The 26,527-nt window shown below is 55.2% G+C and overlaps 1 protein-coding gene, 1 long non-coding RNA gene and 6 other non-coding genes across 16 annotated transcripts in view; 1 reads left to right on the top strand and 7 right to left on the bottom strand.

Annotated features, from left to right (window-relative positions):
* Window positions 1-376: 376 nt before the first annotated feature.
* LOC128905666 (uncharacterized) lies at window positions 377-5,097 on the bottom strand. 9 transcript variants are annotated; one of them, XR_008464930.1, is made up of 7 exons: window positions 4,881-5,097; window positions 4,450-4,502; window positions 3,909-3,961; window positions 3,368-3,420; window positions 1,733-1,784; window positions 740-835; window positions 377-511 (listed from the first exon to the last, which is right to left on the bottom strand). It is a non-coding gene; the product is annotated as an uncharacterized LOC128905666 (long non-coding RNA). The 9 variants fall into 9 exon arrangements; XR_008464929.1 differs by having other exon boundaries at window positions 3,909-3,929; window positions 4,475-4,502; window positions 4,881-5,096; XR_008464932.1 differs by having other exon boundaries at window positions 3,909-3,929; window positions 4,475-4,502; window positions 4,850-4,881.
* Window positions 1,874-2,007, bottom strand: LOC128906421 (small nucleolar RNA SNORA9). Its single transcript, XR_008465165.1, has one exon. It is a non-coding gene; the product is annotated as a small nucleolar RNA SNORA9 (small nucleolar RNA).
* Window positions 2,416-2,549, bottom strand: LOC128906420 (small nucleolar RNA SNORA9). The gene has a single exon (XR_008465164.1). It is a non-coding gene; the product is annotated as a small nucleolar RNA SNORA9 (small nucleolar RNA).
* Window positions 2,958-3,090, bottom strand: LOC128906425 (small nucleolar RNA SNORA9). Its single transcript, XR_008465169.1, has one exon. It is a non-coding gene; the product is annotated as a small nucleolar RNA SNORA9 (small nucleolar RNA).
* LOC128906423 (small nucleolar RNA SNORA9) lies at window positions 3,498-3,631 on the bottom strand. The gene has a single exon (XR_008465167.1). It is a non-coding gene; the product is annotated as a small nucleolar RNA SNORA9 (small nucleolar RNA).
* LOC128906422 (small nucleolar RNA SNORA9) lies at window positions 4,039-4,172 on the bottom strand. Its single transcript, XR_008465166.1, has one exon. It is a non-coding gene; the product is annotated as a small nucleolar RNA SNORA9 (small nucleolar RNA).
* Window positions 4,580-4,713, bottom strand: LOC128906424 (small nucleolar RNA SNORA9). Its single transcript, XR_008465168.1, has one exon. It is a non-coding gene; the product is annotated as a small nucleolar RNA SNORA9 (small nucleolar RNA).
* Window positions 5,098-5,344: 247 nt separating the features above from the next.
* Window positions 5,345-26,527, top strand: part of CCM2 (CCM2 scaffold protein) — a 41,648-nt gene continuing 20,465 nt past the window's right edge. The window contains 1 exon segment of the mRNA XM_054192048.1: window positions 5,345-5,589. Within this exon segment, the coding sequence (XP_054048023.1) occupies window positions 5,560-5,589 (30 nt within the window). The 5' untranslated portion in view covers window positions 5,345-5,559.

Here is a 26,527-nt window from a genome sequence, read left to right as displayed (position 1 = left end):
ATGGGTGACGGTTGGGTGGCCCTGGGGCTGGGGACACATACATTTGTGGGGTGGGGGACTTCGCCTCACGCCCCCCAGGGTGGATGTTGACCATCACCGTGCCGGCAGCCAGCCCCACGGTGAAGGGTGGGCGAGGGACATGTGGGGCAGAGGCGCCGTGGGGCTGCATCACCCTCAAGCCACCGCGCCCCCGTCCCCCGGTTTGTGGTTACGGGGTGTCACTTCCCTCCGGTGCCGATCCGGCGCCTGGTTGCATCCGGGGGGGACGCCGCGGTGATGGTCGCTGGGGACATCGCGGTGTCCCCCAAACCCGTCACTGTGTGTCCCCTTCCCCATTTCCACACCATGCCACAAAATCCCACCGGGAAACCAGCTATTTATTGGAAAAACGGGAAATTGTTTATTAAGATGCCAGAATTGCCCGTTGTCATCCCAGTATCCCCAGTTTAAATCTGGGAGGACAAGTCAAGGCGAGGATCAACGGAGAGGGGACCCCCGTGCCGGTATCCAGCTGGAAAAGAAGGGGGGTGATCGTTAAGATAATGAGGATTACAGTGCTAACGAGGTGGGGAGTTAATGAAGGACTTGGCCGACAGCCCCTCACCACCAGGATACAAATTTCACAGCTCCACTTGCCATTATCGAGGCAAACCAGCACTCACCAGTATTCCCAGTTCCAGTTTTTAACCAAGAAATTATTCCCACTAAAGCCCAGTAACCAAAAAAAACACCTCCTTACCAAGTGAAAAAGGAACGCGGTGAGCTTTTCCGGAGCGCTGCCACACGGTTTTCCCAGCGGTTGGGCCGAAAATGTGCGATCTTGCCGGATTTTCACCTAAAAACGAAGATCACGTCGGTGGTGGGTGAATAAATCCCGCTGGGATGAAGGGATCGGGCTGGATTATGGGGGGGTCCTTCTGCTCCCCATCCTTGACATCCAGTTCAGGGACTGGGTAACCGGAGGACAACTGGTGTTACCAGTAAAGACGGAGGCAAAACGTGAAGTCGTGAGACCCCCCCCCTGCTCCCCCTGCAGCGCTGCCTCCGGCTCCGGGGCCTCAGCACAGGAGAGACACGGAGCTGTTGGAGCGGGGCCAGAGGAGGCCCCGGAGATGCTGGGAGGGCTGGAGCCCCTCTGCTGTGGGGACAGGCTGAGAGAGCTGGGGGGGTTCAGCCTGGAGAAGAGAAGGCTCCGGGGAGACCTTCCAGCCCCTTCCAGTCCCTCAAGGGACTCCAGGAAAGCTGGGGAGGGACCCTGGAGCAGGGAGGGGAGCCATGGGACGAGGGGGAAGGGTTTTCCACTAAAAGAGGGGAGATTTAGGCGAGATATTGGGAAGAAATTGTTTGCTGTGAGGGGGGTGAGCCCCTGGCCCAGGTTGCCCCGAGGAGCTGTGGCTGCCCCATCCCTGGAGGGGTTCAAGGGCAGGTTGGACGGGGCTTGGAGCAACCTGGGCTGGTGGGAGGTGTCCCTGCCCAGGGCAGGGGATGGGACTGGATGGTCTTTAAGGTCCCTTCCCACCCAAACCAGCCTGTGATTCTACTAGTAAAGACCAAGGCACCGAACGCAATTAATACCTCGGCCTTTCTCACGATGTCTCCCACCCCATCCCACAGAGCTTGGAGATCCTCCTTAGCCCTCCTTTGCTTGCTAATGAATTTACAGAAACATTTTTTTATTGTCTTTTATGGCAGTAGCCAGATTAAGTAGCCAGGACAGCCCCATTGAACCCACCTTCTCCTTCACAGCAGCTTCCTACATCCCTCTAGATCATCGGACAGGGAGCCTGCAATGGGAGAGGGAAAGAATGGCATCAGTAAGGCCAGAGGAGGAGGCAGGGAACGTCGCCTGGGCCTCCATCTCCCCTGAGACATGGCGTGTCCGGGATTTCTATAACCCCTCCCCGGGAATGGCGGGGAGAGGCCTCAAACCGTCCCAGGGCTGCTCTGGCAAGCGCTGTAGGAATGGCGGGGGCCACCCCAGGCCCCCCCACGCTGGAAGGCTTGCGGCAAGGAAGTGCCATGGGGGCCCCACCATGTTGGTGGTGGCCAAATAAATCCCAATGGGATAAAAGGATTGAGCTGCGCGGCTCTCCGTGTCCCACCGTCCTCCCAGATTACAGCTCTCCCATGGGATTTCAGCCCCGAGAGACTCGCCTGCTGGTTAATGACGGGACAAGGCCTTTGCGGCCGCGTTTAGTAAAGCTAATGACAGAAAATTAAGCCAATTATGGTGACAAGGGGGAGTGTGGAACACAACCCTCACAGGACAGGCCCCTTGAACCCACCTCCTTCTTCCCGGTGGTTTCCTACATCTCTCTGGGATCATCGGACACGGAGCCTGCAATGGGAGAGGGAGAGAATAGCACCAGTGGAGCCGGAGCTCCCCCAGGGATCCCCCATCTCCCCTCGGACATGGCGTGTCCGGGATTTCTATAACCCCTCCCCGGGAATGGCGGGGAGAGGCCTCAAACCGTCCCAGGGCTGCTCTGGCAAGCGCTGTAGGAATGGCGGGGGCCACCCCAGGCCCCCCCACGCTGGAAGGCTTGCTGCAAGGAAGTGCCATGGGGGCCCCACCATGTTGGTGGTGGCCAAATAAATCCCAATGGGATAAAAGGATTGAGCTGCGCGGCTCTCCGTGTCCCACCGTCCTCCCAGATTACAGCTCTCCCATGGGATTTCAGCCCCGAGAGACCCGCCTGCTGGTTAATGACGGGACAAGGCCTTTGCGGCTGCGTTTAGTAAAGCTAATGACAGAAAATTAAGCCAATTATGGTGACAAGGGGGAGTGTGGAACACAACCCTCACAGGACAGGCCCCTTGAACCCACCTCCTTCTTCCCGGTGGTTTCCTACATCTCTCTGGGATCATCGGACACAGAGCCTGCAATGGGAGAGGGAGAGAATGGCATCAGTGGAGCCGGAGCTCCCCCAGGGATCCCCCATCTCCCCTCAGACATGGCGTGTCCGGGATTTCTATAACCCCTCCCGGGAATGGCGGGGAGAGGCCTCAAACCGTCCCAGGGCTGCTCTGGCAAGCGCTGTAGGAATGGTGGGGGCCACCCCAGGCCCCCCCACGCTGGAAGGCTTGCGGCAAGGAAGCGTTGTGGGCACCCAACCCCAGCAGTGGTGGCCAAATAAACCCCACCGAGACAAAGGGATCGGGCTGCGCGGCTCTCCGTGCCCCGCCAGGCTCCCAGATTACAGCTCTCCCATGGGATTTCAGCCCCGAGAGACTCGCCTGCTGGTTAATGACGGGACAAGGCCTTGGCGGCTGTGTTTAGCAGAGCTAATGACCGAAAATTAAGCTAATTATGGTGACAAGGGGGAGTGTGGAACACAACTCCCAAGGACAGGCCCCTTGAACTCACCTCCTCCTTCCCGGCGGCTTCCTACATCTCTCCAGGATCATCGGACAGGGAGCCTGTAAGGGGAGAGGGAGAGAATAGCACCAGTGGAGCCGGAGCTCCCCCAGGGATCCCCCATCTCCCCTCAGACATGGTGTGTCCGGGATTTCTATAACCCCTCCCCAGGAATGGCGGGGAGAGGCCTCAAACAGCCCCGGGGCTGCTCTGGCAAGCGCTGTAGGAATGGCGGGGGCCACCCCAGGCCCCCCCACGCTGGAAGGCTTGCTGCAAGGAAGTGCCATGGGGGCCCCACCATGTCGGTGGTGGCCAAATAAACCCCACTGGGACAAAGGGATCGGGCTGCGCGGCTCTCCGTGCCCCGCCAGGCTCCCAGATTACAGCTCTCCCATGGGATTTCAGCCCCGAGAGACTCGCCTGCTGGTTAATGACAGGACAAGGCCTTGGCGGCTGTGTTTAGCAGAGCTAATGACCGAAAATTAAGCTAATTATGGTGACAAGGGGGAGTGTGGAACACAACTCCCAAGGACAGGCCCCTTGAACTCACCTCCTCCTTCCCGGCGGCTTCCTACATCTCTCTGGGATCATTGGACAGGGAGCCTGTAACGGGAGAGGGAGAGAATAGCACCAGTGGAGCCGGAGCTCCCCCAGGGATCCCCCATCTCCCCTCGGACATGGCGTGTCCGGGATTTCTATAACCCCTCCCCGGGAATGGCGGGGAGAGGCCTCAAACAGCCCCGGGGCTGCTCTGGCAAGCGCTGTAGGAATGGCGGGGGCCACCCCAGGCCCCCCCACGCTGGAAGGCTTGCTGCAAGGAAGTGCCATGGGGGCCCCACCATGTCGGTGGTGGCCAAATAAACCCCACTGGGACAAAGGGATCGGGCTGCGCGGCTCTCCGTGCCCCGCCAGGCTCCCAGATTACAGCTCTCCCATGGGATTTCAGCCCCGAGAGTCTCGCCTGCTGGTTAATGACAGGACAAGGCCTTGGCGGCTGTGTTTAGCAGAGCTAATGACAGAAAATTAAGCTAATTATGGTGACAAGGGGGAGTGTGGAACACAACTCCCAAGGACAGGCCCCTTGAACCCACCTCCTCCTTCCCGGCGGCTTCCTACATCTCTCTGGGATCATCGGACACGGAGCCTGCAATGGGAGAGGGAGAGAATGGCATCAGCGGGGCCAGAGCTCCCCCAGGGATCCCTCATCTCCCCCCGGACATGGCGTGTCCAGGATTTCTATAACCCCTCCCCGGGAATGGCGGGGAGAGGCCTCAAACCGTCCCGGGGCTGCTCTGGCAAGCGCTGTAGGAATGGCGGGGGCCACCCCAGGCCCCCCCACGCTGGAAGGCCTGCGGGGGAGGAAGGGGAGGGGTGGCTCATGCAGCTCACCCCCTCGTCCCGCTGATCCCCGTTCCCCCCGGGGACACATCCCACGGGGTGATCCCCGTCCCCCCTCGGTGAAGGCCCCCCACGCGGCCCGTGGAGGACTACCCTTCCCAGCATGCACCGCGCCCCTCATCACCTCACAGCGGCGGCGGAGCCCAACGGTGCCGCAGGCGCCTCGCATCGCCTCGCCCCGCCCCGCCATGTTCCGCTCCCCTCCCGGTCCCCGGCATCGGCCCCGGTGGCGGATGGTGGCGGATGGTGGCGGATGCGGCCGGGCCGCGCAGCCTTTCCCCACCCGCCTCCGCCGCCGCCATGGCTGAGGGCCGGGGCTCACGCCGGCGTGTGACGTCAGCGCGCCGCGGGACAGCACCGCCTGGCGGCGGGTGGGAGGCCTGCGCATGCGCGAAGAGGCGGAGCCAGACCGATGAGTGGGCGGGGACAACGTGGTGGGCGGGGCCACGCCCATAAGCCGTGGTCAATAGAGGGCGGGGCTTAGGGCGATGGGCGGGGCTAGAGGTCGTGGGCTTGGCGGCCAGCGCACGCGCAGTGCGTCGGGCAGGGAGGACTGACGTCAGTCCTCCGGGCGCGCGCGCGGGGCACGCCGGGAAGCCGCCGCCCAAGATGGCGGCAGGATTGAAAAGTTGTCGGTGGGGCTGAGGCGGGTCCGGGCGGGCTGGGAGCGGGGGCCGAGCCCTGGGCGGGTTCTATGGCCGCTCCCGGGCAGTGAGGCCGGGCTCCGCCGCGCACACAGGCCGGGAGAGCACGGCCGCTGCGGGGATGCCCCGGGGGGGGCCCGGGCCGCCGCCGCCGGAGACATGGAGGAGGAGGGCAAGAAAGGCAAGAAGGTGAGAGCGAAGCGTCCCCGGGGCTCCTCGCCGCCGCGAGGCACGACTGTGCTCTCTGGAGAAGGGTCCTCCGTCAGCCTTGGGCCTGGGGCTGCCCCGTCCTAGGGGTTGTGGCTGGCTGGGCCCTCTGTGGTCCGCGGCCTGTGGTCCTGGAGCCCTCCCGGTGTTGTCTGGAGCCTCCCTTGGCTTCTCCAGGCCTCATCCCCTTACTGGAGTGGCTTCAGGCTCGGTCCTGGCTGAACTGAGCATCTTCCTGGTGGTGTGGCAGCTCTGAGGGCTGGGGCCTTGCTTCGCAGGGGGATGGAGCCCCTCTGCTGTGGGGACAGGCTGAGAGAGCTGGGGGGGGTTCAGCCTGGAGAAGAGAAGGTTCCGGGGAGACCTTGGAGCCCCTTCCGGTCCCTCAAGGGGCTCCAGGAAAGCTGGGGAGGGACTCTGGATCAGGGAGGGGAGCCATGGGACGAGGGGGAAGGGTTTTCCACTGACAGAGGGGAGATTGAGATGAGATGTGAGGCAGAAATTCTTGACTGTGAGGGGGGTGAGCCCCTGGCCCAGGTTGCCCCGAGAAGCTGTGGCTGCCCCATCCCTGGAGGGGTTCAAGGGCAGGTTGGACGGGGCTTGGAGCAACGTGGTGTGGTGGGAGGTGTCCCTGCCCAGGGCAGGGGGTGGAACGAGATGATCTTTAAGGTCCCTTCCCACCCAAACCAGTCTGTGATTCTCTCCACTAAAAACCCCTTCTTTTTTTGTCTGAGTGTAGGGCTTGGGGGAGTGCTGCTATGGCCTCGCTGCCTTCCTGCCACCCTCCCATGCTTAGATCACCCTCCTCTTCTCGTCTGCTGGCACCCGTCAAGGCTTGGGGGCTGATTTACCCTTCTGGTTCTCCATCCAGGCTGCAAATGAGATGGTTGGTTAATGAAAAGGCTTTATATATCCTGTGAAACAGTGCTAGATTGTATTATCTACTGGTTGTGGTACTGAACTGGGAGTGCTCTATATGCATATCTGTTTTATGTATTTGTGTATATATATATTGAGTCAACTATAGTCAGGGCTGCTGCGCTGTAAGCGCCTCAGAGGTCTGCAAGCTGTGTCTGCGTTGACGGCAACCAGGCTGCTCTAGTTTCTCTTGTTGAAACCCATTTTTATGTCGTGTGGGGGAGGCGAAGCTCGAGCTGAAGCCTGAGGCTTGCTGCAAGCAATGCTCCCTGAGTGAGGGGGGGAATTGACTCTTTGTAAAATAAACCCTTCCCTTCGTTTGATGACATAACTTGGGAGAGCGAACAAGTTATTTTTATTTGCTTTGGGGGCACCTGCAGTAACAGCGATTTCAGAAGGTGGCAGCAGAGTCTCCTGCTGAAGCTCTGGTTTGAAGTGATCGGAATAATCACAGAATTAGAAATATGGAGTGGGTTTTTTTTCTGGAGTTACCGTACAGGCTTCCCAAAGCTGGAAAATAAAACCACCGACATCCCCTTGCGATGTCTGGTGACCTGTGTGTGGCATGGCAGGATCTGCAGCACAGGTGGGAAGGGGAGTTATTCATCTGGATATGTCATGTTCCTGCTTTCTGGAAGAAGCAACTCCAGATGCTCCCTCCTGGGGCCGCAGATAATTGTAGGGTAACTTTAGATGTAAGTAAATGCCTGTTCTTTGCGGTAGGCAGGGATTGCAGGGCTGGAAGCGGTGCTCAACTCAAATATGTAGACAAGATGTGATACGTTGTAGAAGTGGAATCAACTCTTTACTCTGCTGAAAACTGTTTTTCTGCTACGTGGGAGAAATCTGGGTGTTTTTGCCTTAGGAAATGGCGCTTTCCCAAAATGCGGTTTATTTCTGTGGCTGGAGAGAGAGCGCTGTCATACCGGCTGGCATTATCTATGACCTTTGTGCTGCCATCCAGAGGCTTTTAGTGGGAGAAGAAGCAGCCGGCTTCTGGAGTTGCGGATCCTTGGGATGGCTGAGGTGGCAGGGACCTCTGGAGATGGCCTAATCCAGCCTTCTGCGGGGAGCAGACCGTGTCGTGCTGGGTTTTGAGTGTCTCCAAGGATGAAGACTCCGCAGTCCATGCGGGCAGCTTGTTCCATGTTCACCCTCATGCGAAATAAAGTTGTTGAGGTTTTTTTCTTATGCTTGAATGGGATTTGCTGCGTTCCAGTTCATGCCCGTTCCCTAATGTCACTGGGCGGTGACAGGACATGGAGGGACTGGGTGGATTCTTCTTTCTTCCCCCACCAGGTCCTCGTACATGCTGATGTGATCCCCCCAACCTCCTCCAGGCTGGATGATCCCACCTCTCCTCATGTGATAGATGCTCTGATCCCTAAACCCTCCTTGCAGCCTTTCCCTAGACCTGTTCCCACATGTTCCGGTCTCTTGTGTACTGGTGACCCCAGACCTGGCCGCTCTGGTCCCCCCCCCTACTTCTCTGCTGTCTTGTAGGTAATCCCGACGGATGAGGAGCTGCCTGAGGCCCGCAGGAGTGTGGCTGCAGCTGGGGAACTCGGTGTTGCACAGAGGTGGCATCTCCTGGGCCAACGCACGGGCTTACGGAACTTCCTGGATGCGAGTTTTCCATTGTAGTGGTGATTAATTAACCCTTGGAGTGGGCATCTCTGACTTGTTTGAACTTTAATTAACCAAACAGGGTTAATTTGGTGATGGAGAGTGGTGTATTCATCTGCTGTGCTGCAAAGGTTCCCAGCTGCAGGGGAAAACCTCTTCTTCCCATTTTTTTTTTTCACATGCTGTAGATTATTGCAAAAGGCAGGTGTTCAGCCACCAGCATTTTGGGCTGAAACAGGGCAATTGAGTTTCTTTAGTGCTGCTCCAAAGGGGTATTAGGGCAGGTTTGGTCAGGACTAGGGAGAAAATCCCAGCCCTGCTTTGGGGCTGACTCCAGCTTTAGACAAAGCATGTACTTGGTAAACTGGAGCCCTGGAAATCCAGCCAGGAGCTTGTGTTCCCTGGCTCTCGCTTCCGGTGGCTCACGCCAGCCAGGCTATCCCAACCGGAATATGGCAGTGGTGGGACGGAGCACATCCAGCCCGCTTTTGGCTGTGGTCACGAGAGCAGGTTTGGGATAAAACACCCGTTTCTCGCTAATTTTATGAGGAAGGGTGGATCGATTCGGAGCATGTTGGCTCTGGCTGCGCCATGAGGACACGTGGCTTCCTCGGTGCTTGCCGGTGCAGTCAGCTGGGCTGTGGGAATCTGCCTGGAGCTGTGAGCCTCCGGTGAGGATGGATGTTCCTGGCACGCCCCTTCCTGGAAAGAAAAGAGGTGGAGGGAGGACAGAGGCAGATTTCTTGGTTATTCTTTGCCTGTAGAGAGGATTTTCCTGCCGGTCTCTGTCGCGGAGGCTCTTACAACACGGGAAATCTGAAGGGTGGCTGTCGGACTGCTGCGGGTGATCCAGTGCAGAGTGCCTGCGTGGTTTTCCCAAAGTAATTCTCTGGGGGTAGCATCAGATACTTTGGATGGGAAAGAACCTTTAAAGGCCATCTAGTTCCAACCCCCTGCCCTGGGCAGGGACACCTCCCACCAGCCCAGGTTGCTCCAAGCCCCGTCCAACCTGCCCTTGAAGCCCTCCAGGGATGGGGCAGCCACAGCTTCTCTGGGCAACCTGGGCCAGGGGCTCACCCCCCTCACAGCCAACAATTTCTGCCTCACATCTCATCTCAGTCTCCCCTCTGTCAGTGGAAAACCCTTCCCCCTCATCCCATGGCTCCCCTCCCTGCTCCAGAGTCCCTCCCCAGTTTTCCTGGAGCCCCTTGAGGGACTGGAAGGGGCTCCAAGGTCTCCCCGGAACCTTCTCTTCTCCAGGCTGAACCCCCCCCAGCTCTCTCAGCCTATCTTCACATCCCCCATTTCACTATTGTTAGCATAAAATTCCTGACTTCTCCAGCTCAGGTATGCCCTAGATCTCTAGCGTTGGTTCATTTTGCCTCTTCCCAGGCCTCTCGCAGCCACTTTGGCAGTTGCCGGATCTTCCTCGTAAAGCTCATCTCGATCTGTAGCACTGAATTCTTTGTGGTTTTAAATGCCGGTTAATATTGAGGATATTGGCCAGTCCAGCAATTCCTTCTCGTGCAGATCATTGGGAAACGTCTGCCAAAACTGAGCTTGTAACTCCGAAGTGTGCTTCGCTCCACGCCAGAGGACTTGGGCGGCAGGGTCCTGTTCCGCACTGGTGTTTGTGGGAGGGAATGGAAAGCCAAGAAGCTTCTGGGGGGGGAAGCAAAGTGGTTATTAAAGAGCTGAAATAGAGATGGTTCTTCTTGAAGCTGGCTGCAGGGCGAGCGCCCAGCCTTAATATAAAAAATATTGAGGGGCTGAGCTTGAAGTAACAGCTCTGGGGGTGTTTCTCCTTTCAGAAGTCTCTTGAGCTTCCTTTGCTATCCTGAATATCCAGCTTGTTCATGCCGGAATAACCACTGGGCTTTGACAAACCCCTCACCCGCGTTCCTGTCTGAGAGTCTATTACTGCAGGAATGGTTCTTCCATGACTTCACTTATTTAGGCCACTTGAGTGAATGCAGTATCTGTATTTTTAGCTTGCTGGGAGGTTTTTAGGCTGATGGAAGCATCCGTATCGACTCAGACCCTACAACGCTTTGCGTACGGAGCCTGGGTCTGTACTTCTAGCTAAAGCAAGCTGTGGGGAGAGCATTCCTGTAGGCTCTGTCACCCATTGCTCTTTTCTGTTCCAAAACCCGATCCCCAGCCCTTCTGGGATGAGTAAATCTGTCGGGTGGGCTGTGACTCCTTGTGATAAAGCTGCTACTGTCACTGGTGGCTGCTTGGTCACTTCACGCCTTGCTCCAAAGCCGTGCTGTGAGCTCCTTTCTCTGCTCCCTGTACCCGTGCAGGAATCTGAGCTGTAATCTGAAAACCTTTTTCCAGAGTAACCGCAGAGTCCGTGGTCCCAGGAGCGCTGCCGCCTTCTCCTTTGCTCCTGGTGTGTCCCTTGTCCCCAGGCTCATGGTGCTGCTCACGAGGAGATGTGACTTGTGGTGGCAACACGGCAGAAGCTGCCCCAGTATCTGCCGACAGGAGCCTGGCTTCTGAGCTCCCCTCACCGACAGATCTAGCTTGAAGTGTTTGTGCTGATTAAAATAATGTGGTTTAAAGTACAGCCGGGGTCCAGCTGTGAGAGATCCTCTTGAGACTCCTCTTACCAAGCCTTGAGATGCACCAGGCTCCCGAAGCGGGGAACAGATGGAATGCGAATTGCTGGTTGAGGCGCTGCCCTTCCTACTCTGTGCTTTAATCCAAATGCCTGGGCTCTTCAGCTGCTGCGGAACCGAACAGCACTTATGAGGCTATCCCTGGCTCTCCTGCTCGGAGAGCGGTCTCCAGTCCTCCTCTGTGGCCAGAACATCACTCGTTGTGTACCGTAGCTGACATTTCCAGATAACAGACTCATCTGAAGTGGCTAATAGTTGATCTCTCTGCTGCACTGCTTTGTGCAAGCCTCACTGGGACTTGTGCAGGTGGGAACAACTGAAGATCCGCAATACGGCTCTGTGACACCCTCTGGGTTTCCATTGCTTATCCCGTTAAACTTTAACAGTCCCAGTTACAAACCCTGGTGCTGTTTCAGATGAAGCTTGGGAAAATTCCCAAGTGCAACTCGGCGTTTTCCCTAATCGCACTTAAAATCTCTTGCCTGTGCTCAGCAGCTCAAGCAGGAGTAAATTGGGTGTCCCTGTTCCCTCCGAAGGGGTGGCCTCTGGGTTGGGAAACGGGCTTTTTCATTTTTGAGAGCCCTTGCATGATCTAAGTCTTCGTGGGGAAGCCGGCCGACCCGCTAGACTGGGTTTTACCAGCTGCTCTCCTTTGAAGTGCTGGCGCTTGGCTGGCCGCGGGGCTCAGCGGAACGGTCCTGTCCTTGCTGTTCTTGGCTGCTTTTGGCCTTGGCCCAGTTATGAGGAGGGAATTGTTCTTTTTTTCCTCTTCTCAGGGTTTCCTCCTGCCTCCGGAGGAAGCCAAAAAATTCTCTGGAAAATGAGCCAAGGCTGAATGGAGGTGGGATTGTCTTGGGTTTAGGCTTGAAGGGGGGAAATGTGGGGTAAAAGCTGTCTGGGAGGGAAAGGGGCAGGAAAGATGGGGCTCCGGTATGTTGGCTTCAAACAGGACAGGTCTTGTGCCCTGCTCTGGGTGGTGGCATCTTCCTCTTGCTGCTGCTGAAATTCTGCTACTTGGCATGGAGGTTTGGATGGTTCTGGTGGACCTTGTGGTGCCACACAACTGTACTTGTCCAACTTGCAGCTTTTTATAAAGCATTTACTTCAAGAATTAAACATCAGTGTGCTTCTAAAGGCCTGTGAAAGTTGGGGCTCACCTAGCTGAAGTTCAGTGTGATGAGTCTGGCTACTTGTAGGGTGCGTTTTAGTCTTCTCCATGTCCTGCTTGGAGACCCTCTGCCCTGTCTGGGGCAGAATGAGGACCTGTGGTGTCATGAAGGACTGGAAGACTCTGGAAAAATGTGCTGGTGTTATCCTGCAGCGTGTGGAGCTTTGCTCCCACCTCTCCCAGTGCTCTGGGATGCTGGTGAAGTCCTCTCCTTGCATGGTGGGTCACCTTTTCCAGCTTGGGGGTCTCAGCTGTGGTGGGAACTGTGGTATGGGACATCTCCAGCAGCCCCTCTCCTGGCCTTAGGTTTATACCCCCTGGCTGGAGGGACAAGAGTGGCTGTAGGTGGGCATGGAGCTGTGGTGTAGGTGGGCATGGAGCTGTGGTGTAGGTGGGCATGGAGCACGCCTCACGTGGTGCTCGCTTAGGAGGAACTTACCCTGAGGACCAGGGAGGGCTTCACAGCAGGGCTATCCTTCTCCCTCACTGCTTGTATCCCGCTGACCTTGTGCCTCTCGTAGTAGGTGGGATCATCCTGCGTGTTCAATAGTTGTGTGGCCGCAGTGGCGTGCTGCTGCTGTGGGTCTCAGGGGGCTGGGTGGGAACTCAGGCATGTCTCAAACACAATGTACATCCCCAAAATAGGGACACTGGAAGCTTGAGAGGCCACTTGAGACCCGCTGCTTGACTCGGTTAAACACAAGACATCTGGCATTTTTGTGGCGGAGGGTGGTGAGCCTGCTGGGAGGGGCAGCCCCGCTTCCCTCCATCCCAGCTCCTGCCCCGTCCTTGGCACTGGTTCCAGGGCTCGTCTCCTGCCCGCCCGGCTTCCTGCACTGCCCGACGTGTGCCGTGGTGTGAGCAGGACAGCCCTTTCCTCTGGCAGGCGGCCACTTAGATAAGAGGGTCTGCTCTCAGGGCTGTGGCCAGCCTCCCTTGTCTCAAGGCAGACCCTAAAACCAGCGAGGGAGGTCAGCAGACACAGGGATACATTCCCACTTTGCTTCCCTCCTGGAATTGTGGACGTACTGAGCCGGTGCCGTGTCTCTATCTGACCTTTGAGGTTCATAAACTGCTCTGCAGACCAGGCTCCCACCCTGTCCCACGGTGTTCTCCATGGTGTGCTGTTGGGCAGCAGCATGGCTCCTTCACCCTTGGGCTCAGCCTGCTCAGGATTGTGTCACTTCCCCCATCTTGAACTGGGAGATGACCCAGTGCCTTTCCATCAGCATTATAAACATGTCACCGACTTGCAGGGATCTGCAGGTGGCATCTCCTTGGCATTGCTGCTTGTCCAGGCTGAAGGAGGCTTGGTCTAAGTTACGCAGCTCCTCTTGGGCTTGTGGTCAGCCCCATCCTGAGCACCTTCCTGGCTTTCCCAGTCTTCCCCCATCCCTGGGAGATGGGAGGATCAGAGCGTGGTGTCGGGGTGGTAATTCCAAGAAATGTGGTGTTTTGCTGGGTGGAAGCAGGTGAGACTCTGCCCGGTCAGTGAGGTGGGGAGCGTGCTGTCTGCCTTGCTCCAGGCTCTGCCTCTGCCCAGCTGCTTGGCCGCAGACAAACCTGAAATGTTCTGTTCTTTCCTCATTTCTACCCTTGCTTAAGTGATGTTTTCAGTAAATGTTGCCACCTCACTGATGTCCCTTTTCCAGATGACCAGTGCAGGTTCCTGGGATGGCATCCTCGCCATAAAGACGGACTTTCTGCTGGTCAGGAGCTCCCAGCTCCTCCTCCCTTTTCCCATCCATCCTCGTGTCCTCCCTGGTGCTGGCTGGCACCAGGACATGAATAGCAGCTGTGACTGGAGGCGAGTTCCCCGAGACGGGAGGACAAAGCTCTGCTTCAGGGTCACAGCAGTATCCTGACTTCCAGCTATAGGAAAGACCTTCCAGCTGGCCACAACCTGTGTTTTCGGATGCCCTGTGTTGGCTGCTCTGGCTCCCAGCAGCTGCTGGGGGGTGGGGTGTTTGGTTCGTGTTTGCTTTCACCTGCAAGGATGTGCAGAAATACTTGCCCAAACAGAGCTCCAGGGTGGTAGTGAGGCATCTCCTTGAAGCTGGGGAGATAGCTCTTCTGAAAGATCTGGTTGATACTCACATGCAGCTGGAATGCGTTGTCGTCTTCTGGGTGATCACAGGAAGCAGAGGGAGAGCATCCTGGCTGCTGCTGCTTCTTGCTACCTAGATGTCTCTATTCCTGCTGCTTTCCACCTCTGTGCATGTCCCGGTTGTGGCTCCTATGGGTTTTAAGGATGGAGCAACATGAGGGAGTGGGGCTGGTGGTGAGGGGCGTTGCTGCAGGATCGTCTTTTGGGGGAGCTTATCCAGGGCAAGCGATGACCGTGGCCTGGGGGTGATAGAGGTGACTTATTCTGCCCCCCTACTCTGCTGAGACCCCACCTGGAGTACTGTGTCCAGCTCTGGAGCCCCCAACATAAGAAGGACCTGGAGCTGTTGGAGCAGGGCCAGAGGAGGCCCCGGAGATGCTGGGAGGGCTGGAGCCCCTCTGCTGTGGGGACAGGCCGAGAGAGCTGGGGGGGTTCAGCCTGGAGAAGAGAAGGCTCCGGGGAGACCTTCCAGTCCCTCAAGGGGCTCCAGGAAAGCTGGGGAGGGACTCTGGATCAGGGAGGGGAGCCATGGGACGAGGGGGAAGGGTTTTCCACTGAGAGAGGGGAGACTGAGATGAGATATTGGGAAGAAATTGTTTGCTGTGAGGGGGGTGAGCCCCTGGCCCAGGTTGCCCAGAGAAGCTGTGGCTGCCCCATCCCTGGAGGGGTTCAAGGGCAGGTTGGACGGGGCTTGGAGCAACCTGGGCTGGTGGGAGGTGTCCCTGCCCAAGGCAAGGGGGTGGAATGAGATGGTCTTCAAGGTTGCTTCCAACCCAAACCGGTCTGTGATTCTGTTCGGGGTTAAAGCTTCACAATCACGGAAGCTAATGGTTCCACTTGGACCTTCACCCTCTGGTAACCTCCACCGTGCACCCCACTGCTGCTGAGGCCGGCGTGGGAAAAGACAGACCCTGCAGCAGAGCTTAACGTACCACACATTTTCCCTGGGCTCGCATGCCTGGGTTGTTGAAAGAGTTTTCCTGTTGTGGGTTTTGCTCGGTACAAAATAACTCTACCGTGTAATTGGGTAAATGGTTGCTTTGCTGTTTGGTCAGAGAACGGCAGACAAAGCTCAAGCTTCTTAAAACTCCGTTGCTGGCACAAGACGCCGGCTGAAGTAACGATGCCGGCTTTCAAAAGCGTAACTCGCACTCTGTAAAACTTTCTGTGATGGAAGCCCTGACCCAACAGGAGTCTGGGTCCAGCCCCACGTAAAGGCGTGAGGTATCCTGGACCCTGCAGCCCCGGTTCCTTGTGTCTTGTGGAGCAGCGCTGAAGCCTCTAAAGTCTCCCTTCCGCGTGTGTAACATCCAGAAAGGAGATAAAGGTTTCTATTTCAGAGGCACAGCCTGTTTCTGTGCTGGTGGAAGCCTGAAGCCCTGCAGGAGTAGCACTGTGGGGCGAGATGGTGCCTCTTTAGCCCAGAGACCCCCTTGAACTTGAGCAGTTGCCACATTTCCGACACGTGGACTTGATGCACGGGGACTCGGCAGGCTGGCTGAGCCGGCAGACATGAAGCTCTGCCCTGTGGGATGTGTTTCGGTCTGAGGCTCATCTCCACAGACCCATGGCAGGCTGCAGAGCCTGGTTTTCCAGGGATATGACCAGGAAGCCCCCAGGTTTGCTGTGGGGCCACCAGGACCACAAGTCTTAAAGCAGTGACTTAAAAAAGAGTTAGTAACTCGTCTCCTCGGTGGTGGCTCTTCTGCAGAGCCCTAATCCTTTCCCCAGCCTGCGGCATCCCGCTCCCAGGGCAGCGTTTTCAGTATCGCACAGGCTTAATCTCCATTTATTTTACTTTTCACGAAGCCGTATCGGTCTCCGGTGCTTTTTGATCCTTTCACGCTAGGATTTAGTTGCAGCAAAAAAAAAAAAAATGGGGGCAAATCAAAGGAGAAAGTGCTTTGCAGAACCACAGAGTTTAAGCTGGCTCCAGAGCTGCACTGTGGGGGTGTAAGGAGAGGTGGCCACAGGTCTCGTGATGCTGTTGGTGGCCACAGAAAAACGCTCACCTGGTACTGGCCAAACAGGGAAAACGAGGTATGAAGTTGCACTCATCTGGGGCTAGCTGGGTGCTTTACTTGGCTACCGTAGGGAAAAACAGTTGCACGCCACTAAATCCTGGTAGGTAACTGGAATATACTCGTAGGCGATGCAGGCGGATCAGCGTTGCTGTGAAACTTTGGAAACGTCAAGCCCGGCGTTCAGCAGAGGTCTTTGAGTCCCGTTTATGCTCAAGCCTGCAGAAAGGGCCGAAAAAATGCAGCGGCAAATTCTGCTTTGTGGGAAGGTGCTGCTACCTGGGGGGGGCACTCTCCGGGACTGGGTTTCAGCTGGAGTTTCCTGGAAGCAAAGCCACAGCTGGACGACACCTGGGAAGTTTTCCTTTGCCCGTTTTAGGTTTTGGAATGGGAGCTACGGTCCACGGCGCCCAACTGCGTTCACGTCTGCCTGAGGTCTTGTGTTTTGTGCTGTTGACGGCTTCTCTGACGGTAGCTCCTGTTAATCTTCTCTGGCTTGGGCTCTTAGAAACCTGCGGCAGTCACCCAGCCTGACCCATGCAGGTGTTTGCTATCCAGTTAGGGTAGGAATAAGATGTTCTCATGTAGCAATAAGTATCCTGAGAGCTCTGTGCGACCAAGATATTGCTGAGGGTCCATGGACACAGAGCAGAGCAGGAACAACCTTCTCCCCAGCCAATACACCTGGCAAAGGTGAGCGGGTTCATACACTTGAATCCTAACTCTGCATCCGTTTGAGTCTGTAAGTCTCCTGCTGTTAGAATTGTAGAATGCTTTGGGTGGGAAGGGACCTTTAAAGCCCACCCAGTGCCACCCCCTGCCCTGGGCAGGGACACCTCCCACCACACCACGTTGCTCCAAGCCCCGTCCAACCTGGCCTTGAACCCCTCCAGGGATGGGGCAGCCACAGCTTCTCTGGGCAAGCTGGGCCAGGGGCTCACCCCCCTCACAGCCAAGAATTTCTGCCTCGCATCTCATCTCAGTCTCCCCTCTTGCAGTGGAAAACCCTTCCCCCTCGTCCCATGGCTCCCCTCCCTGATCCAGAGTCCCTCCCCAGCTTTCCTGGAGCCCCTTGAGGGACTGGAAGGGGCTGGAAGGTCTCCGCGGAGCCTTCTCTTCTCCAGGCTGAACCCCCCCAACTCTCTCAGCCTGTCCTCACAGCAGAGGGGTTTCATCCCTCAGATCATTCGTTTTGTGTGACTTTGCTCCATTTCTCTTCTTTCCAAAGAATCTTCATGATCTCCAAATCGGAGGACGTGACCTGGTTGTTGCTTGTACCTGTGTCCAGAGCCATACCTCCAGCGGAGAAGCACCAGCTTCTGACCGAGGAGGTAGATCTTGGCTTGGCTCCGGCAGCCGTTAGGAGAGAAGCATTGCAGGGTGTTCTGTGGGCACCGTCTGTGCCGCCTGGCAAATCCCCTTTGGAAACGCTCAATGGGGTGAGCCAGAAACTGGGATTTCAACCAGGAGGCTCTGGATGAAGAAGGAGCTCGAGGGCGCTTGGTCGGTCTGTTTGCAGGGCGGGTGTAGCCGTTTGTGATGGGAGACGAAAGGCTGGGAGTCGGACGCTCTGCGCTTTGCTTTATAAACAGCTTATTTCCCCAGGCTGAAGCGCGCAGCATGGGGCTGCCCTTTCCTCCTCTCCGGGAACTGAGAGACTTGGTGCCGATGGGACCAGCCCAGACACTGGTGAAGGACTTCAGAGGGAGCCTGACATATGGATTTTTAACTTACTTTCCATGCTTCATCTCAAACTACAGCTGCTTCCTGCCTTAATCTTTATGTTGATGCCTTGCTTTTAAGATGTTAAGGTTTTCCCCTTCCCCAGAGGCAAGGTAGGATAACCGAAAATTCACCACGTCAGCTCCATCGGTGTTTTCCAAGGGAAGATGAGCTGCTGTAAAATCGCCCGGTGTCTCTGTTTTATGGTGCCTTAAAGGCAGGTAAAAGCAGAACTAGGGGCTGAAATAAAGGGGATTAATTCCCCTCTGTAGCGTGAGGGGAGCTTGGGTGATTTCCTTAACGCAGCTCTCAATTATAGGTGGTTGAACTGGGCAAAATGGGAGGTCTGGATCTGACCTGTAGCAGGCAGCTGTGGCCGTGGGTGCGTCCGCCTGTGTATTTGCAGGGTGGAGAGCGCTGTAAATAAATTTAAAAAAAAAAAAAATCTGAAATAAATGAACTTTGGCAGGAAAGCAGTCAAAGGATTTATGGAAAGCGATGGAACTGCCAAGCTAATTGCTGAAACCGGAGTCTGCAAAATGCAGAGGTCAGAGCCCGGCTGACCCGCCTGCGGGCTGTGTAACGAGAGCTCCTGCTTCCCCCCTCCGCCACTGAATTCCTCTGGGCGGGAATACTAATGGTGAAAAGGATACCGAAATCCCTGGTTTCGCAAAGCCTTGGCAAAGTTTGAAGTAAATAAATATTCTCGAGCGGTTGGCTCCTAACAGAGGAGGTGGCAGGAGCCAGACTGAGCCGTGGCGGAAGTGTAGGCTCCGGACCCTGCCCAAGGCCGGCTCTGGAGCTTGTGTGCTGCTGTGTCGGAGCGGGGTGAACCCTGGAAGAGGGTGATTTGGGGCATTTCCCCCCTTTCTTTGTCACCTGCCCTCTGGAAATGAGTGATCGTGTCCCCAAGAGCCCTTGTCTTGCAGCGTGGCTTCTCTCTGCTTCCAACTAGCTCAGCTTTCCGTGTCTGTGCTCGATGGATGGCTAAACCCACGCAGGGACCGCATGGGAGCCCAGCCGGGGAAGAACGTAGGGAATATCTGGTAAACTCAGCTCTTCAGAAGAGCGATTAGAGGCTTCTTGAAATGTCTCTGCAAATTTAGTTTGACTCGCATAAAACTCCGCTCTGCTTCATCCTGTTTTACTGGCTCTGACGCCGTTCAGAACAGAGACTTAAAAGCGGTGTTTTCCATAAAGTCCTTCAAATTCCTTACTTAGTCTCGTCTGACTAGTGTGGATTTGGTCGCCAGCCTTTTAATAGGCTTCTCCTTGTCTCCCCAAGTATTTTTTTGGTATTTACCTAGCCAGAAGCGTAATACCAAACCCTTCTAGTGTTGATGCAGGAGTTCACCAAGCAGACTTTTCTCAAGCAAAGCAAATATTCTAAGCTCTAAAACCCGACACCGAAAGTGCACTTCATGCTGCTGGATGTGGACGGTGTGAACTTCAGGCCTGCCCCGCTTTTGTTTTGTGACCTTGTTAGGTCAGTAAAATAAAGCAATCTCTTTATTAAAAAGAGGAAATGGCCACCTTTCCTGGTTTAATTTGAGGTGTGAAGCCTCTTTGGAGAGTTTCTCTCCGCTGCTGCGGTTGGGGATTGAAGGGGCCCCGCTGCTGAAGCAGATCTGGGGCTTTACGTTCCAAAGCATGTTTCCCGCGACCTCTCCTTAGAAGTGATTTCCAGCTGTCGATTACTCATCTTGCTCTTGGGTGGGAGCATTCGGGGCTCCACATCCTCTTCTTGCAGGAACCGAAAGCTGAGGCCTCGTTAACGCTGCACTAGAGGGATTAATTAGTAACTTCATTAGGGTATCTGCATAGCTCCAGGCTGCCAGGAAGGGCTTTAGGGCAAGGTGGGTTTGTGCGAAGCCTGGAGAACGCCAAAGGCTTGTCTTCTGCTGAGGCATCATGGGGACCTGGGTATAGCGGTGGGAAGGAGACGTGGCTACGAGGGATGAGACCCAGCACTGGAAGGTGGTTTCTGGGGGTGTGGGACACCAGCACGTAGGACATGGAATCGTAGAATGGTTCAGGTTGGAAAGGACCTTAAAGATCATCTGTTCCGGGCATCGGCTGCTGGTAGAGGTCAGAAGCTGAACACAGCTCAACAAACATGGCTTGTGTTCCTCTGTGAAATCCTGCTGCCATCACAGACCCCTTTTTTAAGCTCCCGTGTGTGTTGGGAGGTGTGTAGCTGGGGAAGTGTGGTGTACTGGGTGGACGGAGCCCTAAACTGGAGGCAAAATTGGAGGAGGAGGAGGTTGAGGACTTGGTTGCAATGCTGAGCTTTCAACATTGGAAGTCACCTGAGATGACTTGACCTGGTCTGGCAGCTCGGTGTTGCCCAAAGGGGAAGGTCTAATCCCTTTTTTTTCTCCCTGTCCTGGCCATGACAACGTGCTGGGCTGGTGGGCATGGGTCCGACAGGCGTGTTTCTGTGGATATTGCTGTTAAAGAAGATGGTAGAGCTGGTGAGGCCAAGAGCTTCAGTGGGATGAGTGCAGTGTGTCAGCCAAAAGCTTTGTTTGGTGGGGAAGAAGGAGCCTTCTACACCCAGGCTGAAGATCAGTGTGCTCTGGGTGTTGCAGGAGATGCCAGGACAGCTGGGCTAGCGTGGTGGCTAGAGTCCATATCTCTTAAAAATTGGTGCCTCTTTGAGAAGGTCATTAATCTTCTTGTAAAGCAGCAGCTTAAAATATCAGGTTTGGCAGGGTGTGCCTGCCTGGGGGTTCTGGAGAGCCTGGCCTTGCGGAAGGAGCTGGTACATACTTGTGGTTTTGGCGGAATTGGCCAATGGCCGGCAACAGGTGCTCCCCCCCCAACCTCTCGTACACAGAGAGGAGGAGGAGAGAGAGAGAGATTTACGAGTTTAGAAGAAACTAAACTACTTTAATGAAATATTAATAATAAAATAAAAAAGAAAATAATGAAACAGATACAATATATACAAAACCGTATTAAGCTCCCAGGATGACATCACTGGCAGGCACTGGGAAAGTCCCAGACTGGACTCAGTGACGGGTGGGAACTGGATTCCAGAGCTGGAGTCAGGAACGCACGGATCGGGATCAAAGGCAGACGAACAGACAGGGTCCTCCTCGGACATCGGCCATTGAAGAAAGAGAGCCTGACCCTTTGATCCCTCAGCTTTTATACTGAGCATGGGGCAGATGGGATGGAATACCCCTGTTGGTCAGTTTTGGGTCACCTGTCCTGTCCGCTCCTCCCTGCAGGTGGGACCCCTCTACACTCTTCTGCTTCCGACCTTCCAATGGAGCAAATATTGAAATCAGCTGACCTGGGTTGTTATACCAATAAGTATAAGCAAGAACCTCTCTGCGTACCGTTCCTTGGCACAAAGTGTAAGCGGTGGTCTTATCACTCTGAAAACGAACAATTTTCGGCACAACATGTTGTTCATTTCGGAGGGTTAGAAGATGCGTAGTTGAGAAGTAAAATTACCGAACAGAGAGTTGGTTCTGTTTTACCTCAAACCGCGACAATACTAGGAGGACAAGGACGAACTTAGTAAAAATTGGATTTGCCAAGTCCTCTTCAAAGGTGCCGTGAAGTCTTGGGCCTCTGACATGAAAGAAAAACAGCTGAGGTGCCTCCCTGCGGGGAAAAGCTTTTTGTTTTTCCCCACTGGAAAAAGTGCGACCTGTCTGAAGGATGCTTGCGTCCATCCAAGGTAGAGCTGTCTGCCTCGGCTCTGACGGGAATGCCTGGCTGTGGGGGTCTGGACGGGCTGCAAGCTGCTTTTTGGAAGGCTTTAAATAAAGCTTGAGTTGTCCTTGAAGCTGGAACAGTGCTGGATTTAGGGGAGAAGCTCTGCCCTCCGGGAGCTGGATGTCACCTCGGGAGATGTTCCTTGCAGGACCTGCCTGGGACTGGTGCTCGGTTTCTACAGGGAAACCAGTGTCCCTGTGTCTTCAGCTGGCTTCCTTCATGGAAAATGCTGGCTGAGAGATCTTTGGGCACAGGGGGAGATTGGGTTTGGGAGGAGGTAGTTTTAGGGTGTCTTAAAATAGCTTGGGACATCATCCCTGAGTTGAAGTCATCCCTGAGCTATGTGGACACAAACCCAAGTTGCCCCCACACGACTCCTCTGGTCTCCTCCGTGCTGTAAATTGTACACGATTATCTCAGAGTGGTGCTTGGTTTGAGGTGTGCTGGGGCTTTGGAGGGATGTTGTGAATTCCCTGTGTCCTCAGTGGGACTAAAGGGACAGACATCCTGAGCGGTGATCTGGAGAACTTGTTCTTGAGGGAGCTGCCCAAAATACTGATCCTTACGTGGGTTTTCCTGAAGGTACGCAGGTGTTAACCCACCGCCCTTTAGCTGCGCAGCTCAACGTAGCAGCCAAGCAGGGAGATGGGACATTGAGCGTCTCTGTGGGTTTCCTTGAGTGGTTCTGGTGTGGAAAAGCAGCTTGGAGATCTTCTGCAGTTGGCTCCCTGGCCACCAGCAGCATCAGTCCACCGGCCTCTGTGCCTGGTATGTGCCTGGATGAGCAGCAGGGCAAAGGCAGTGTCTGACTGCAGAGGGGTCACAGAATCACAGAATGGTGGGGGTTGGAAGGGACGTCTGGAGATCACCCAGTCCAACCCCCTGCCAGAGCAGGGTCACCCACAGCAGGTGGCACAGGAACGCGTCCAGGCGGGTTTGGGATGTCTCCAGAGACGGAGACTCCCCCACCTCTCTGGGCAGCCTGTGCCAGGGCTCTGCCACCCTCAAAGGGAAGAAGTTCCTCCTCATGTTGAGATGGAACTTCCTATGTCCAAGTTTGTGCCCGTTACCTCTTGTCCTGTCACTGGGCACCACTGAGAAGAGCCTGGCCCCATCCTCCTGACACCCCCCCTTTCAGTATTTATAAGTGTTGATAAGGTCCCCCCTCAGTTGTCTTTTCTCAGACTGAAGAGACCCAGGTCTCTCAGCCTTTCTTCACAAGAGAGATGTTCCAGTCCCCTCAGCATCTTTGTAGCCCTTTGCTGTCCCCTCTCCAGCAGTTCCCTGTCCTTCTTGATCCGGGGAGCCCAGAACTGGACACAGTGCTCCCGGTGTGGTCTCACCAAGGCAGAGCAGAGGGGGAGGATGACCTCCCTCCACCTGCTGGCCACGCTCTTCTTGATGTCCCCCAGGATGCCATTGGCCTTCTTGGCCACAAGGGCCCATTGCTGGCTCATGGGCATCCTGTTGTCCACCAGGTCTCTTTCCACAGAGCTGCTCTCCAGCAGGTCACCCCCAACCTGTCCTGGTGCAGGGGGTTATTCCTCCCCAGGTGCAGCACCCGACACTTGCCCTTGTTGAATTTCATAAGGTTCCTCTCTGCCCAACTCTCCAGCCTGTCCAGGTCTCTCTGGGTGGTGGCACAGCCTTCCGGTGTGTCAGCCACCTCTCCCAGCTTTGTGTCATCGGCAAACTTGCTGAGGGTGCACTCTATCCCCCCATCCAGGTCATCGATGAATGTATTGAACGGTGCTGGACCCAGCACTGACCCCTGGGGAGCACCACTCGTCACTGACCCCCAACTAGACTCTGTGCAGTCCTTCGCCGCTGCATCACAAACCCCCTTTTCTCTAAGGGCTCCCAAAGGAGCTGGTGCCACTTTGCATCCTTTATTTTTATGGGAAGGGAAAAGGGAGGTCTCTCGGTACCCCTGGTACTACGTGCAGTGTGTGTCCTGAGAAGGACAGAAAGGTTTGAAGGTGCCTAAGCTGCAAACACGCATTCTTAATGCAGGGCTTTTGGCTCCTTGGACGCATGAAAATGAATCCCAGAGAACATGTGAAAACAAACCAGACCTTATTTACTCCCGCCAGAAACCTCCCCAGATCCTTTATCTGACAGTCTAGACAAAAACCTGTCAAGCAGTTTATGTCTACAGTGAGTCAACGCAAAGGTTATTTCCTTGTGAAAGGATCTTCTCAGCAGCTAGCCATAAACTACGTGATTACAGGTCTGGGGCTTTCACCTTTCCTCTTTCGGTATGCAAAGAATGGGAATAATCGTCTGAAAAGGGGAACTAAAGCGGCTGTGCCGGAGGATGGGGTGCGGAGGAGCTTAGACATTCCCATGGCCACCGCTTCCTTCCCTTCCCCGACTTGTAGGACTTTGGGCTCGGAGTGGTCAGTGTTACCCAATGCTTGTTTTGTGCGCGGCATCAAGGTTGAGCAGTCCTTTGGTTCCGATGATTAATGAGGAGCTTGGTCCTGCCCCAAATCCTCAGTTCGACGGTCCTCAGTCTCAAAGCTTCTCTCCTTGATGGTGGTGACATCTACTGTCAGATGTCCCGCTTCCCATAAACCTTGCTTTTGTGTGCTGCGAACTCTTGTGAGGTAAATCCATAGCCTTGGTTGTCTGTGGAAGATGCCAAAAGGCTGGTTTTAGGACAAAAACTTCTTGGATGTTGTCCTTGGTGTCTGTGGAACCAAAGCTATCTGCCTTAGTGGGGTCTTGGGTGGCCTGCAGCTGGGAAGAGACCTCAAATGGAAAACACCAGTAAGGCAGAACTTCACCTTCTCTGTGGCTGCCTGGTGGTCACATCTGTGGCCTCCTACCTGACCTCCCCGTGGTGGCCACCTCCTGGACCTGGGGTATTGATCTTCTCTGTGTGGCTGGCCTTCACATCTGCTTCTGAGGCTTGAAGAAGCAACTGGGCTGGGGAATGTGGTCTTAAAATCATCCCTGCAGCCGGCAGGGACCTGGGAACACAGGGATGACGTGTGGTCTCCAGGGGGTGGTTGTGCCGAAGCGTTGACTGATGCTGATGGATCTCTGTAAGAGTTGTCTAAGTGGATGAAGGACCATGAGTAATGGCACTGCTCTGACCAGACTCCTCGGAAAGGCCCATAAACCATGTTTAAGACACAAATTAAAACTGCTACGTTATTCCCAGCTGCTTCCATGACCTCTTTCATCTTTGCTGCATGATTTGCTGGTCTGGTACAGAAATGGTGGGAGCTGGGAGAGACCTCCTGGAGCTGGTTCTGACGCTGGACAACCTCGAGGTTTTGGGTGCTTTGGGGATGGACGTACGGCAACCTTGTCTTTTGGGTTTGTTTGCATGAAGCTGCAACTTTGACGTGACTCTAGAAGCTGGACTTCAGGAGAAGAGCCTGGACAGAAACCTTTTTGGGTGGAAAAAAGCTTAGGGATGCGAAGCAAATCTTTAAACTTGGAAAGAAGGCAAGTGTTTAAATCCTTTAGTGGATGGATGGATGGATGGATGGATGGATGGATGGATGGATGGATGGATGGATGGATGGATGGATGGATGGCTAACTGGAGATCGCTCCACTTTGCTTGTAAATAGGGTTCTAGATCTAAAGATCCACTTTTTGGCATAAATAAATGTTTATCTTGCAAGTTGATGTTAATGATATTGAGCAGGAGGGGGCTTAATGCTTGAGCCGAAGCGATCTAGTGTCCTGCGTTAATGGCGCTATGTGCAGCCGAAAACTGGGGAAGGAGGGAAAAGAGAAGAGGGGAAGTGAGTTTGCTTCCTTCTCGCCTCGCTTTGCTGGGATCACCTGTGTGTAACTGGTTTTCCTCCGGGAAAGGGGAGGACATCGCATCCCAAGGAATTGGCTGGAGCCAGGGAAGCTGGTAAGCTCGTGTTTCCCTTTCCCAGCCAGCGATGGAAAATACGGTTCCGTATCCGAAGAGAACGGACTTGCCCATGGCCAGGCAGCTCCGGGGCTTTCTCGTGTTAAAACTCCACTTGGTTTCTGCTCTCTGGCACCTTTCTGATCACTGAATTTTGGCAGGACCCCCTGGAAACTACGGAAAAACAGGAACTCCCCCTCCAAAGTGTGCTCCCGGTGCCGATAAGGCTGCAAATAAACTGATCTTACCAGCCTTTTCCCCTACAAATATTGATAAAGGCTAAAGCTGAAAGACTTAGACGGTACTGCCACTGCTCCCTTGGAGACCCTCCCCTGGCCGGCTGTTTCCAGGTGCTGCTGGGACCGGCAGAAGGCTGTTTCCCGCCGCCAAGACCCCTCAATATCACCGTACATCGGAGTGGGAGAGGCGGTGAGGATGTGCCGGGTCTGGATCCCCTGGGCAAGAAGGTATTGGCTTCTTTTCTCTTGCCCGCAGTGCTTAAATTTACCTTGGAATTTAAGCTGGGCTTAAATTCTGCCCGGTCCTGCAGATGGGGATTCCTGAAATCGGGAAGAGGAGGCAGATGGAGATTAAATGAAGCACTGAGGGACAGCCTGGGTTAAGCCTGGCTTAGGAATTACTGCTCTTGGAAGAGGATTTCATCGGAGGCTGTAAGGATGCCTTCCCCTCCTTTTGGTCGGAGGATCCGCTGCGAACTGGGAAGCTGAGTCAAGGCAAACCTCCCCGCGCGTCTCTGCCTCCGGCTTCTCGCTCCAGATGTGTCGGCTCCAGCCTGGCTCAGCTGCGCACCCGGAGATGAAAGCCGTGGGTGGAGAGAGCTGAGCCGGGGCGGTAGGAATCTCTTCTCTGGGAGGGAGGAACAAGGCTCTGCTAAAAATAGCCGGGGAAAATTCCTTTCCTCTTGCCTTAGAGGAAAATCCTGGCGGGGAGGCCAGAGCCCGGCTTAGCTGGCAAGGCGGTCCGAAACGTGAAAACACGGAGCTGAGCCTTGTTTTGGAAGTGGGTTTCTGTGCAACCGTCGCCTTTAGTCTTGAGCTGCTGCGTTGTTTGGGGTTTTTTTTAAGACAGACTTGGGCACCAGCTCACTGTTTTTAGGAAAATTATG

The sequence above is a fragment of the Rissa tridactyla genome, chromosome 2 (assembly GCF_028500815.1).
Source record: "Rissa tridactyla isolate bRisTri1 chromosome 2, bRisTri1.patW.cur.20221130, whole genome shotgun sequence".
Lineage (NCBI taxonomy): Eukaryota > Metazoa > Chordata > Aves > Charadriiformes > Laridae > Rissa > Rissa tridactyla.
The sequence above is the reverse complement of the archived record's forward strand: the minus strand, read 5'-3'. Positions and strand labels throughout refer to the sequence as shown.